At 56.2% G+C, this 13,583-nt stretch overlaps 1 protein-coding gene and 1 long non-coding RNA gene across 2 annotated transcripts; both read left to right on the top strand.

Moving 5' to 3' along the window:
- Nucleotides 1-226: 226 nt before the first annotated feature.
- LOC121043337 (pepsin A) lies at nt 227-8,991 on the top strand. Its single transcript, XM_040494985.1, has 9 exons — nt 227-310; nt 748-907; nt 2,888-3,005; nt 3,546-3,664; nt 4,430-4,629; nt 6,078-6,194; nt 7,246-7,390; nt 7,489-7,587; nt 8,674-8,991. Exons 1-9 carry the CDS (start codon nt 255-257, stop codon nt 8,821-8,823), a joined length of 1,164 nt encoding a protein of 387 aa, XP_040350919.1. The 5' UTR covers nt 227-254; the 3' UTR covers nt 8,824-8,991.
- Nucleotides 8,992-11,521: 2,530 nt separating this feature from the next.
- Nucleotides 11,522-12,598, top strand: LOC121043754 (uncharacterized). The gene is made up of 2 exons (XR_005797014.1): nt 11,522-12,149; nt 12,289-12,598. It is a non-coding gene; the product is annotated as an uncharacterized LOC121043754 (long non-coding RNA).
- The last annotated feature ends 985 nt before the right edge of the window (nt 12,599-13,583 follow it).

Below are 13,583 nucleotides of genomic sequence, written 5' to 3'. Positions count from 1 at the left end.
CCAGGTCCATCCCAACTGCGGGCTCTGGTTACAATGGAAATCTACTTCATTGGAAACTTCTCAGAACAGAGCTTGGGGGCGGGGACCGTCTTATCGGGAACTTTTCTGTTTGGGGTTATGATAAGGGGTGACATTGGGAGGCCGATAAGGCTGATCCCCAAGGACCTGGGCTGTATATAAGCAGCAGCTCCCGTGGACTGCGGTACACTTTCCACCCATCTACCCTTCTCCGGAGATCGGGACCGACGCGAACCATGAAGTGGCTGCTGCTGCTCAGCTTGGTGGCACTCTCTGAGTGTACCATCATCAAGTGAGTCCGGGGCCACGCTGCCCGAGGAGCAGCCGTCTCCTCCTGCTGTCTTCCTCCCCGTCTCACGATTTCCTTCCTCCCCTCTCCCCCCATCCGATTCCACTCTGTTCCACTGGCTCCAGTCTCCCTTCTTGTCTCTCTCTCTCTCTCTCTCTCTCTCTGCCTTCTTGGGGACGCAGCCCCGCCGACGTGGGGCTCCAGCCTGGCCACAGCTGGGTGCCCGGCGACTTGGGGCAACCGCTTAACCTCTTTGCCTTAGCGTGCCAAAAAGAAAAGCGTCTCTCACCCCCCCGCCTCGGCCTCCCTTCTTCGTCCTCTCCCGGGCTGGCCTTCTGAGGCTTCCGCGGCACCGCACGGGCTGACTCCTCGCCCGATTCCTCGCCCGATTCCTCTTCCTCCTGCCAACCACCCCCCCCTTTGCCACTGCTCTGCCACAGGGTTCCCCTCACCAAGAAGAAGACCTTGAGGGAGAACCTGATCGAGCACGGCCTCCTGGATGACTTCCTGAAGAAGTACAGCTTCAACCCAGCCAACAAGTACTTCCACGATGAGTCCGCCACCTTGATAGCCGCCCAGCCCCTGGAAAACTACATGGATGTGAGTGCACGGGCCGGCAACCGGGCAGCTCGGAGTATGGGCCAGCGCTCTGGACCCCCAGGCAGTGACCGCGGGGTCTGCGTCCGGGATCCCAGAGGCCCAGGGAGGGCAGGAAGTCACCGTCAGAGCTGTTGCCATTCGTTCACTCTTTCCTCCGGTGTTTATGCATACGGAGCACCTCTTTACGTGTCAGGGACCGTGCTGGGCCCAGGGGCACAGCCCCTGCGCTCAAGGAGCTCACAGTCTTAGGAGGGACACACAGACGGTCCCCAGTGAGCCTCACAACCCCGGCTCAGTGACGGTCTCACACTGTGAGGGTGTGGCCGGGGCAAGCAGGGAAGGAACAACGGGGGGTTTCCAGGGGACAGGAGAGCGTCCCAGAGGGCTGACGGCGTGTGCCAGATCTTGGGACAGCGGGGGACAGAGCGCATGCGAGGAAAGGAGGCCGGTGTTCAGGGAGAGCAGAGAGCTAGAGAGAGAGGCATGATGGAGGACTGAGGGGTCGGTGAGCGTAGCCAAATCAGAGTCTGTCTTCTCAACCGCCACTCAGTTGTCTTCACCGGGAGGGTTGACACGATCGGACTGGAGTTTCAGGAAGATCACTCTGACTCTTCCATCTGGGACCCAATGGCAACACCCTGCCCCTTAGGAGATGTCGTGTCCCCAGTGTACATGGCACTGGGCCACGGCTATGAAGCAAGCTTGCCGGTCGTTAAGAGCGTAGCCTGTGAAATCTGCCAGACCTGGTGAAAGTTAGGCCGTAGGGCTGAGGGGCCGTGTGACCTTGGGCGAGTCATTTAAATTCTGAGTGAGCCTCAACTGTCCTTGTCTGTAACACAGAACCACTAATATCTACCTTCAGGGGGTTGCTGTAAGTAATTAATGCAATAATGTTCTTTGGTTTTGTCTGCTTTTGGGGGGGGACGGGAGTTTGTTTTTGTTTTTGTTTTTTGTTTCTCGTGGGGTTTTGGAGTGCTTGGCACAGGGCCTGGCCTTTGGCAAGAGCTTGGTAAAATTAGCCCACCTATTCACGTAACAAATATTTATGAAGCACCTACTATGTGCCAGAGGCTCGGCGCAAGGAGCTAAGGAAACAATGGTGGATAAACAAAGAGCGTAGGTTCTAGAGGGAAAGGCAAGTAAGAGACAAGTATCTAAGATAATTTCAGGTAATGACTGGGGTCACAAAGAAGAACTAATCAGAGTAAGGGGAAGGAGAACCATGAGGGAAGGGCAAATTTAGATAAAGCGGTTAGGGAGGGCCTCCTGGCAGAGGTGACAGTCGACTGGAGCACCGAATGAGTGGTGAGAGGGAGCCAGTCGAGGAAAGATCTAGAATAAACATTTGCCCGGCATAAGAAATAGCAAGTGCAAAGGCCCTGGGAGGGGAATGAGCTTGACATCATCATCAAAGAACGGCAAGCCTCACGGGGCTGGAACAGAGCTGGGAAGGGAGAAGGCGCTGCCATTGAGAATAACAATCCTGACTCTGTGCTTTCTTGAACCTGCTACACACACCGAGATTTAGGAATCAGACGCCTTGAGGGGTGCCCCACCGTGAGGGGATTTATATACCTCCCCGTCGGCAGTTTAATGACAAAGCAGTTGAGCCTAGACTCTGATGGGTGCTGTAAGTTTCTACCCCCTGTCCAAGAACGTGCGAACGTTCTCTAGGACTACGAGACTAAGATATACCAGACAAGAGCTGAATGAAGCGGGGACAGCCGATAATCATCAGGTGTTCATGGTGCTTAGAAGAGAACAGTCAGAGGGTAACAGAGAAGCAATCAGGGAAGACTTCCAGGTGGAGGGGGAGGCCAGGCTGGGCCTTGAAGGATGGATGCATTGGACAGGGAGAGAAAGGCCGGGAGAACGGTGAAGGGAAAGGTGGGAGGTGGGCTGAAGAGCCCACCCCGACATAGTCCCCGGGGAGGCCAGGCTGGGGAGCGGTCACTGAGCTGTGCTGTCCCACCCTGGCAGATGGAGTACTTCGGCACCATCGGCATCGGCACCCCCCCTCAGCAGTTCACCGTCATCTTCGACACCGGCTCCTCCAACCTGTGGGTGCCTTCTGTCTACTGCAAGAGTCCTGCCTGCAGTGAGTGCCTGGCCCTGCCCTGCCCGGGTTCTCGGGGACCAACCGACCTGGAGCCCTGAACACCCAGGGGCTTCCACTAGGGTTGAAGCCTGGGGGGAGTCACTCAGGGATTCACTCGGCAGGCATTTCCTGAGCAGCTACTAGGTGCCAAGCCCTGGACTCGGGGGCCCAGGGAGAACGGCGTGAATCACACGCGGTCCCTGCCCTCACGGAGCCCGTTCCACCGGCAGAAAGGATTTGAAAGGGCTCGGCACCACGGACAGCCATGAGCCTGCTCTGTTCAGTGTTAGCCTGGGCGACCTTGGGAGGACCGTTAGGTCTGCTGGGGACCTGCCCTCAGTGACAGGGTCCCTACTGGCCCAACCAGACACAAGTGGAACCTGGGTATGCTTAGGCTCCGAAACCTGGGGTGAGGGTTACATTTCTCCTGCAAAGCCCCACCCAGAACCAAGGCACCCCCTGCCCCCAAGGAACACGCTCTCAGCCCGTGACTCTCGCTCAGCTTTTCGAACTTGACATTGTGACTTCTTGCCCCGGCAGCCAACCACAAGCGCTTCAACCCTCAGGAGTCCTCCACCTACCAGGCCACCAACAACCCAGTCTCCATCGCCTATGGCACCGGCAGCATGACAGGCATCCTGGGATACGACACCGTCCAGGTGAGCACCTGCCAGCCGGCCGCCTCACCCTGCCCAGCCCTGGAGCCATCTTCCGAGGACCCTGGGGACCACGGTGCACCCCCTCCCCCAGAGCCAGCTTATTCAAGCGACGGGGGGGCTCAGTGATCACAAAAGTAACCTGAGATGGGATGCAGGGGGGGGAAGTGGCAGAGATGTCACAGACATTTCTGGGGGGGTGGTAGTAGCGGGTAAGGGAGTGGATTCCCAGAGCCACAGGCCAACCTCAAGCACCCCCAAGTTGAATGGCGGGTAGGGCCAAGAGCGGAAGGCACAAAGGCTCAGTTCTCTTTCAGCACCTCCTTCCCCTCCTCACCCCCCACTTGCAGCCCCCCTGAGTCACGAGAGCTTCACAAGCACCCCACCCCACCCCAGCCCCTGCAGGTGCAGCAGGGGTCAGGGGCTGTGACTTGTCTGGGGTCTCCTTTGCATCCAATCATCAGAAGCTAGAGCGTGCACGCGTGCGTGTGCACACACACACACACACACACACACACGGTGGCCATCTGCTCTGCAGCAAATTCTCACTCCACAGACTGTGGCCATCTGGAGATCAGTCGCAATGGTTACTTCCACAGGAATAACAAGCCTTCCCGGGGACAGCCCTCCTCCCTTCCTTCCCGCCTGCCACCCCGGAAACCAAGTCCTACTCTAAATGAACCAGGGACCCTCTGGGCCCAGGGCTGGTGCCCACAGTGCCCAGCCAACCCGCGCTGACCGCAAACATCGTGGTTTCCCCCGATCCAGGTCGGAGGCGTCTCAGACACCAACCAGATCTTCGGCCTGAGTGAGACTGAGCCCGGCTCCTTCCTGTACTACGCTCCCTTCGATGGCATCCTGGGCCTGGCCTACCCCCAGATCTCCGCCTCCGGGGCCACACCCGTCTTTGACAACATGTGGAATGAGGGGCTTGTTTCTCAGGATCTCTTCTCAGTCTACCTGAGTGGGTAAGTTGGGCAGGGGCGGGGGGGGCCCTGCAGGGGCACAGCCCCACAGGGGGCTGTCCAAGGCTGGAAAATAGGGCTTGTGTCTTCAATAAGGGAACTTTTAAATGATGAAAGCAAGTTTCCTCTGTTAGTTAAGCAAATCTAGGTTCCGGTGTGGCTATGAGTTAATTCCAAGAATGAATACAGAATACGCCAAGGGTTGGTTCGATTGAGCAGAGGTTTATGCAAGAATATCAGAGAGTGTCATCAATTTTCCTGAGACACTCGGCTTTCTTGTGACACATCCTTCTCTCTCGAAGCGATTGGTCGTGGTCGATGTTTTTCTTGAGCTGTTAACTGTCCCCCTATAACCTCCCTGAGTTGCATTGCACGGTCAGAGGTTTGCAGGGAGCTGGGGTGGGGTCAGGTGAGTGGGGACCATTATATCTGGGGCCAGTTCTTTCGTGGTTAATTTCTTGCAGTCACCCACCTTCTCTTCCCTATCTAACCCAAAACTGCAGAGATTTAGAAAGAGAATGTCCCGGTCACAAGGACCCCTGCAATTTACAACAGGAGGAACCGTTCATCTGTTTTTCCTCTGGGACCCTTAATATTCAAGTCAGCTCTTAAACACAGCCTGCCTTTATGTGTGCTACCCATAAGAGAGGTCAGGGTTTCTCAATCACAGCACTATGGACATTTTAGACCGGATAACTCCTTCTGTTGGGGCTCTCCTGGGCATTGTAAGATGTTTAGTGGCTTCCCTGGCCTCTCTCTACTAGCTCTCAGTGGCACACCCTTACGGCCACTGGATCATGACAATCAAAGCATCCCAGACAGGAGCAAATTAGAAACTGCCCCTGTCTGATAACCTGTGAACTACACTGTCAAATCCTTACGAGCAGACACGCATCTGCTTCTTTTCTTTCTTTCTTTTTTTTTTAATTTTTTAAGCTTATTTATTTATTTTGGGAGCAAGACAGCGCGAGTGGCCGAGAGAGAGAGGGAGAGACAGACCCCCAAGCAGGCCCCGCACTGCCGGCACAGAGCCCAATGCGGGGCTCGATCTCACAGACCGTGAGGTCATGACCTGAGCCGAAAAACCGAGAGTCTGGACGCTTAACCGACTGAGCCGCCCAGGCGCCCCTGCATGCACGGCAGTGAGGGCGAATATGCGGCAGAAACCACACGCGTTGGAACCAGAAAGACCTGGGCTCCGATCTTGGTCTCGGTTCGGGCACTCGCTGGCTGTGTGGCCTCGGGCAAGTTGCCTCACTTCTTTGAGCCTCGGTTTCCTCGCTGTGAAGTGGAAGTAACAGTAGTGACCACTCAGGGGCCTTGGTGTAAGGATCCCAGCTCCTGGGACTGGCAAGAGCTCAGTCGCGGGGGTGGCTCTTAGGACACACACAGCAGATGTTCAGGTCAATGAATGAATGGATGAATCGCTATCTCGCCCCCCCCCCCCCCAGCAATGACCAGAGTGGCAGCGTGGTGATGTTCGGTGGCATTGATTCTTCTTACTACACTGGACATCTGAACTGGATCCCTGTTTCTGTCGAGGGTTATTGGCAGATCTCCGTGGACAGGTGAGAACACTGGATGGCGCAACATCCTGGCAGGGGCCCTGGATCTCCATTGCATACAGATTCCTAGTTAACGGAGCCTTCTAGAATCCCCCTGGAACAGCCAAACAGCCAGCCCAGGGAGATGTACCCCAGCGGGAAAAAGCAGAAGCTGGCCAAACCAGAGAGATCCCAAGAAAGACACCTCACTGGAGGAGGCGAGCTATTGGGGACCCTCCCCACCCGCCTCAAGATGTTCTGCAAGGATGACACAGCCACTTTCCTTCCCGTCGAACAGACAGGACAATCTATCAGTATCCTTGTCCACACACCCCAGCACTGAGGAGACCCTGACCTGGCAGTCACTCCTCCCACCCTAGGGCGAGGGGGCTCATTCCAGGGCATTCATTCCCCCCCACCACTGCCCCCTTTGGAGCCTGCCCCTCCCCCAAGCAGCCTCATTCCCCAGCTGTTTGTCACCCCGCTGGCCTCTTAGGGTGACCACCTACACAGGTTTGCCCAAGAATGAGCAGTTCCCTGGGACGCCAGACTTGCAGTACTAAAACCGGGACTGTCCTGGGCAAACGGGCACGTAGGGTTACCTTGCACCTGCCGCAGCCATGGCTAAAAGTCCCTCACTTCCTCTACCTCCTGCCCCTGCTCCGTATCTCTGTCACTCCCTGCCTGTGATGTCCTCCTCCCGCTCTGTACCTCCCTAGCAACCGCTGGGTGTCCGCTTCCCTGAGAAGCCCTCCCTGATTGCTCGGCACCACCCCCTTTGCCCCCTGGATCATGCTTCTGTTCCCCTGCCACATGTCCTGCTCCTCCTCTACCGTGAGCTCCCCGCAGCCTGGAACCGTGTGGCTGTCTGGTTTTGCATCCCCCATGCCTAGCACAGAGCAGGCACTCGGTCAATATTTGTTGAGTAACTGAATGCACGATGGAGAAGCTGGAATTTTATGTGTTGGCCTGTGGAGGGAAGGAGGGGACCCTCTGGGGCCACCTGGCTCCTCCTTGGGGAGATCTACCCCCTGGGGACTCAGGGGACCCTTCCTTGTATCTCATCCATGTGTAGCATCACCATGAACGGACAGTCCATCGCTTGTAACGGGGGCTGCCAGGCCATCGTGGACACAGGCACCTCTCTGCTGACCGGCCCAAGCAACGCCATTGCCAACATCCAGAGCGACATTGGAGCCAGCCAGAACTCATACGGCCAGGTGAGCCCGGCCCTGACTGCCCTGTTCTGGACCCAAGTGGTGGGTCTGTCCGCCACGCAGAAGAAACCCAAGTCCTCCTAACCCTCAACTCTTTCCAGATGGGGATCAGCTGCTCAGCCATCAGCAACCTGCCCGACATCGTCTTCACCATCAACGGCAATGAGTACCCACTGCCTCCCAGTGCCTACATCCTGCAGGTAAGGGGGCTCTGGGCCAGCCGCCTAGGTGTGCCTGCAGGGAATGCGGCCACATACCACACCACACCCCACACCCCGCCCCCGGCTTTTGCACAAGGGAAAGGGCGCTTCCACAAGAGGAAGCTGAAGGCTGCTCTGGACAGCCTCCAGAGAAAATAGGATACATTGTAAACAGCTGCCTGCATGAAACTGTGGGTGCAGCGCCGCTCCCCCAACAGGGCAAAAGTGAGGCAAAGGCCAGTGGCAGGAAGAGAGGGTTTCTAGCCGCACACCTGAGTCCAAGCTGGGTGCCAATTACTGGCTCGCGGAGTCTGAGCAAGCGGCAGCCACTCCCAGCCTCGGTTTCCTGGTCTGAAAACTAGAGACGCCAGCTGCCCCCATCCTCCGAGGGTGGTGAGGGTGATCAGGTCAGAGCGACCACATCAAAGGCGCGAAAAGGGTTGAGCAAATGGAAATCGCACCTTCCGCAGGGCGGGGGCTTGTGAAGTAACAAATCTTTACTTGGTAGATTACGAGCCACGGGGGGGGGGGGGTAGTTTTGCCCAGTGACTTGAGGCTATTCTGCAAGAAGTGCTGAGGTCCGGGGGGGCGGTCCCCCAGGCATGCTGATTCATTAGTAGGGGGCGGGGCCTAAACAGTGGGGTTTTCCTAAGCCCCCCAGGTGATTCTAGCGCGCAGCCAAGGTTGTGGCCCGGTGCCCCAGTACATGAAAAGGACTAACAGCCGATCCCCTTTGCCACTGGAGGGGGTCAGAATAATGAGAGAAGGCTGTGTCACCCCAGCTTCCAAAATCCTTCACGGCGGCTGAGTTTTCCCCAAACCCCTCAGCCCCGATGCTGATGTCAGGGTCTGTACAGCTGCCAGAAACACTGGATAATGTCTAGTAATCCCTGGAAACCACTAGTAGAATGAGCAGTTTATACAGGCCGACCCCCGGCCGAGAAGAGCCACGTCCCCGGACGCCAGCCAGGACGCCGCTCCTTGCGCGTGCCTTGCGGCGGCCCGCGCTGCCTGCGGCTTAGTCCCCAGTGCCTTGTCACTGCCGAGCCTGTGTCCCATCTCCAGCTTCCTTCTCCTCTTCTCCAGAGCCAGCAGGGCTGTATCAGCGGCCTCCAGGGCATGAACCTCCCCACCGCCTCCGGAGAGCTCTGGATCCTGGGTGACGTCTTCATCCGCCAGTACTTTGCCGTCTTCGACAGGGCAAACAACCAGGTCGGCCTGGCCCCCGTGGCCTAAGCCTGCGTCTTTCCCGCCACGTCCCCAGGAAGATCCCGCCTTAGTTGTCCACTCTAGATGTATATAATTCTCCTGATTGTTCTTCCTATGGGATCGTGGAGGCGGAATCTTGGCCCTGTTCCCTATCATACCAATAACGTAGAATAAAAACCCAACCTCCTGAAACACGCTCCGTGCAGTCTCTTCTCTTCGTATTTCTCGCCGCACCATCGGGGTTAGAACGCCAGGCCAGGGGGATAAGATGACCACATCCGCTTGGACCGCACCAAGCAGTGACAGTGGTTCACACCCCATAATCGAGTCAGGAAGATGAACAGCCCTCCGCGGGTTTGGCTGGGAGCGTCGTGTAAAGACAGGCACCAGAAATGCCAGGCCTGTTGCCTCCTGGTGGAACAGGGCACCAAGGTTCTTGGTGAGGGAGTCAACTTCTTTCTCCCAAAGGCAGTAAGAGATAGTGAGAAAAAGAAAGAGATCGAGGGCAGGTAGCTTTCCACCGACATTCCTAAGCAGGCCAAGCCAGGCAAGGGTCGGAGGGGTGACCAAAGCTGACACCCCCAAATCTACTGGGCTGCTCTCTGTTGGTCAGCTGCTTGATCCAGACCAACGCCTGAAAACCCCTCGAGCCTCTCACTCTGGGTACAGATCACTGAACGGGTCCATTTTCCCATCAATGAGTTAAACTTATTTTTTATTTATTTTTTTAATGCTTATTTATTTTTGAAAGACGGAGAGGCAGAGCGTGAGTAGGGGAGGGGCAGAGTGACAGAGAGAGGGAGACGCAGAATCCGAAGGAGACTCCAGGCTCCGAGCTGTCAGCACAGAGCCCGATGCGGGGCTCAAACTCACGGACCGTGGGATCATGACCTGAACCGAACGAAGCCGGACGCTTAACCGACTGAGTCACCCAGGCGCCCCGCCCTGTCAGTCATTTAAAGAGGACGGTGTTGGGGCGCCTGGGTGGTGCAGTCGGTTGAGCGTCCGACTTCAGCCAGGTCACGATCTCGCGGTCCGTGAGTTCGAGCCCCGCGTCAGGCTCTGGGCTGATGGCTCGGAGCCTGGAGCCTGTTTCCGATTCTGTGTCTCCCTCTCTCTCTGCCCCTCCCCCGTTCATGCTCTGTCTCTCTCTGTCCCAAAAATAAATAAACGTTGAAAAAAAAAATTAAAAATAATAAATAAAGAGGACGGTGTTCCAGGCCCCTGAGCAGAGGGTGTGAGAAGGAAGTGAGCAGGCTCATTAGCAGATATCGCCCTAGCCATGAAAACAGGAAATCCTTAGAGCATTTCTGCCCATGGGTTTGGAAGCACAATGTCCAATGAGGAACAAAGTTACAAAAGAAGGAGGCAACACCTAGCTTTCTAGGTCGTGCTTCCCGGAGGTGCCCAAGACATGTTTCCCAAAGGCTTGGCGAAGTGCTCCCGCAAAGTGATCTCTTTCACCTTGACTCAGCTCAGCGTGATGCCGCTTCCTCCCGGGTTCCTCTCTCGCTGGGGAACCCACTGCAGACCCCAGCTTCTCAGCCGCACCGTGGGGAAAAACCCCCACAGCCGGGGGGGCCGCTGGATTCCAGGCTGAGGGCCGGCACTAGGCCTCCCTGCAGAGAGGGAGTGACTTTGGGGTGCGCAGGACAGCATGGCTTTGGAAACTCTCTTGTTGCCATCCTCCCCCGATTTGTCATTTGTCACCCATGCAAATCTAAGATGTGGGGCTCTAGGATGTCCCGGTCTCCCTACTGTCACTAATCCCCTCCCTACCCCATCTTCCACAGCCGAAAGATCTTTTTGAAACATAAATCTGATCACATCACTCCCTTGCTTAAAGCCTTCTTTTTTTTTTTTTTTTTTTTAATGTTTATTTTTGAGAGACAGAGAGAGAGCACGCTTGCCAGCGGGGTAGGGGCAGAGAGAGAGGGACAGAGGATCCGAGGCACATTCCACGCTGACAGCAGCGAGCCCAAAATGTGGGGCTCGAACTCACGAACCTCGAGATCACGACCTGAGCCAAATCGGACGCTCTGTCAACTGAGCCCCCCAGGCACCCCCATGAAGACCTTTAATTAATGCCTTGGAATTGCACAGTTGAATAAGACAATAAGCCCTCCAACCGTTGCATGCTCTGGTCCCCAGCTACCTTCCCTGCCTCACTTTGACCCCTCTCACCCTGAGCTCCTGCCACCCTGGCCCTTTGCCACCTCCACAGATGCCCAAACTTCTTCCCTACCTCCGGACCTCTGCACACCCCGTCCCTTTTACCTGGCTTGCTGCTCCTTTTCTCCTGACCTGCTAACACCAAGCGTCCTGCAGACCTCAGCTTAAACAGCGCTTCCCTGCGAAGCCCTCCCTGACTACCGTCGCTCGGCTCGGAGCCTGGCTCTCCCATCCGTGAGGGCATTCAGCACAACCCGCCATCGTGCATTTATGGGACAGCTTGTTTTCGATCCACTGGGGCAGGGACGGCTGAAGCCTCAGCGTCAGGAGCAGGGCCCGGCACACTGTAGGTGCTCAATAAATATGTGTTGACTGAGCAATGAATTCAAGATGACTTTTTGGAAGGAAACAACAAGGAAGTGGATCTGACTTCACCGAGGGCACGCGTAAGACCCAGATGGGTCCGCTCCCACCCCCACCAGCATTCTGTTCCAGTCGTTCGCGGTCCCGAGGCAAACAGGTGGACTTCTTGGGTTTCTGGGGAGGAATTTCACACTGTCCTGTCTCCTCTGCTGTGTTTCCGTTTCTGGCATTTCCAGAGCACCTCCCACGAGCCAGGCGGTGTGCTCGGCTCTGGGGATGCAGGCCCGGCTTCCTGGACCCTTCCCACTCTGCTCCCGGGCCCCGGCAGCTGCAGCCCAGCCCCTCCCTCCCAGCCCCTCTTCCGTTTCCTCACCCTGGGATTCCTGGATCCCGACAGAATCTAAAAAGGCTCCCCTTTAAACAGACCATTTGGACTGAGAAACCCTGAGCTGACGTATCTGATCTGTCTCTTCCCATTTCGCCCCACGAGATAAGACGGATTCACATTCCTTTTGTACAGTCTCGGGCTTCTTCGTCTTTCCTCCCCACTCCCCGCAGGCCTTGGGGGTCTGAGCGCAGCTCCCCCTTCACGCTTGTCCAGGGCTGTATTTTCATCTCCTAGGTCTCTGCTCCACTGGTGTGTGGAACCCACAGCGTCGCCGGACGCACTCTGCTGGTAAGGACGGAAACTGGTACAGCCCCCAAGGAATGCCATTTGGCAATATCTATCCAAGTTAGAAATGCGTGTACCTTCTGGCCCAGTAACGTCACTTCTGGGAATTTCTCTTAAAGATACACTTGCACACGTGCAAAATGATGTAAGTACAAGGTTATTCTTCGTAGCATCTTTTGTAAGAGCAAGATTTGAAACGACCCAAATGTCCACCCGGTGGGGGGCTGGTTTTAAACAACTCGGTGTGCGGGCCGCCAAGGTTTACAATGAGCATGCTCTCCTAGGTGCTGGGAAAGATCTTGAGAAGAGATGGTTAGGTGAAAACACACATGCAAAGGTGACAACAGGCCTGTGTTATGCTGCCTTTGGATTACAAAGGAAGAAACTAAGATTTCCTTGCATTTACATACCTACCGGACCTGAGAAAGGACACCCAGAATCAGAAACCAGAAAAGGAAGAAGAGGGGGAGCCGGGTAGAAGAGGGATGGGGGAGATGTCTCACTGAATACAGTTTTACGTGTTTGTATTTCTAATGATGTGAACGCACTGCACACTAAAATTCAGGGAAGGTACTCTTAAATGTGAGTTTATCCTAATTCGAAGCCTACTGTGGTTTGTTCTCAAGCCTGTTCATCTAAAAACCTCCAAACCCACAGGGCACCTGGGTGGCTCAGTCAGTGAAGCATCCGACTTCGGCTCAGGTCATGATCTCAGGGTTCGTGGGTTCGAGCCCCGTGTCAGGCTCTGTGCTGACAGCTCGGAGCCTGGAGCCTGCTTTGGATTCTCTCCCTCTCAAAAATAAATAAACTAAAGCAAAACAGAACCTCCAAACCCAGGTCTTTTGAACAGGGTCTCCTAATGTGGCCCTTTGGGAACTTCCCAGGTCCAGGGAAACTGACACCGCAGACCAGGCTTCCAGCATCCTCTACTGCTCCTCAGACCCCTCCTAAGGACGGAGTCCCAGGTACAGGACACTGCAGGGCTCTTGGGGAGACACCCAAGAACAACCCCCCACCCCCGCCCCTGCATGTTGGAGTCAGAGAATTCAGACCAGCTGCTGAGAATTCAGACAGGCTCATCCCATTCATTAAAAGCAGCTCTCACCCATCTGGGGTCCTGAAGGCAGCCATCCAGTCTGCTGGAGCCAGCCAGCCCTGGACAGGGGCCCATGCATCCTGGGGCTTATTTCGGGCAGAGCACGGTCTTACCAAGTTGGATTCCACTGGGGCCTCCCAACATGTCACATCAGCACTGCTTGAAGGAGGACAGCCCTGGGCCCCCCAGGGGTCCTGGGAAGGGACGGTGCTGACCACAGTGTGAGGTAATGGCAGTCCCGGCCAGCCGGGAGGCCCTCTGCAGACAGTCCCCTACCTCTTCTCCAAGCGCCTGCTTGTGCCCGGGAGACCGTATAAAGGAGGCAGGCTCCATCCTTGGCCCTGGCCAGTCGGACATGCTGGAGAGCCAACAGCCTGGGAGCAAGAGGGGGACAAGAGAGGCACGAGGATGCCTTTGTCCACAGGAGGACAGTTCAGAGGCCTGTGCCACACGGTCTCCCAGAGGGCTTGCGGAAGGGCTAGG

This window comes from Herpailurus yagouaroundi, unplaced genomic scaffold (assembly GCF_014898765.1).
Source record: "Herpailurus yagouaroundi ecotype Mexico unplaced genomic scaffold, PumYag 187, whole genome shotgun sequence".
In the NCBI taxonomy this organism is placed as follows: domain Eukaryota; kingdom Metazoa; phylum Chordata; class Mammalia; order Carnivora; family Felidae; genus Herpailurus; species Herpailurus yagouaroundi.
Note: the sequence above shows the minus strand (reverse complement) of the source record. Positions and strands in the feature narration are given on the sequence as shown.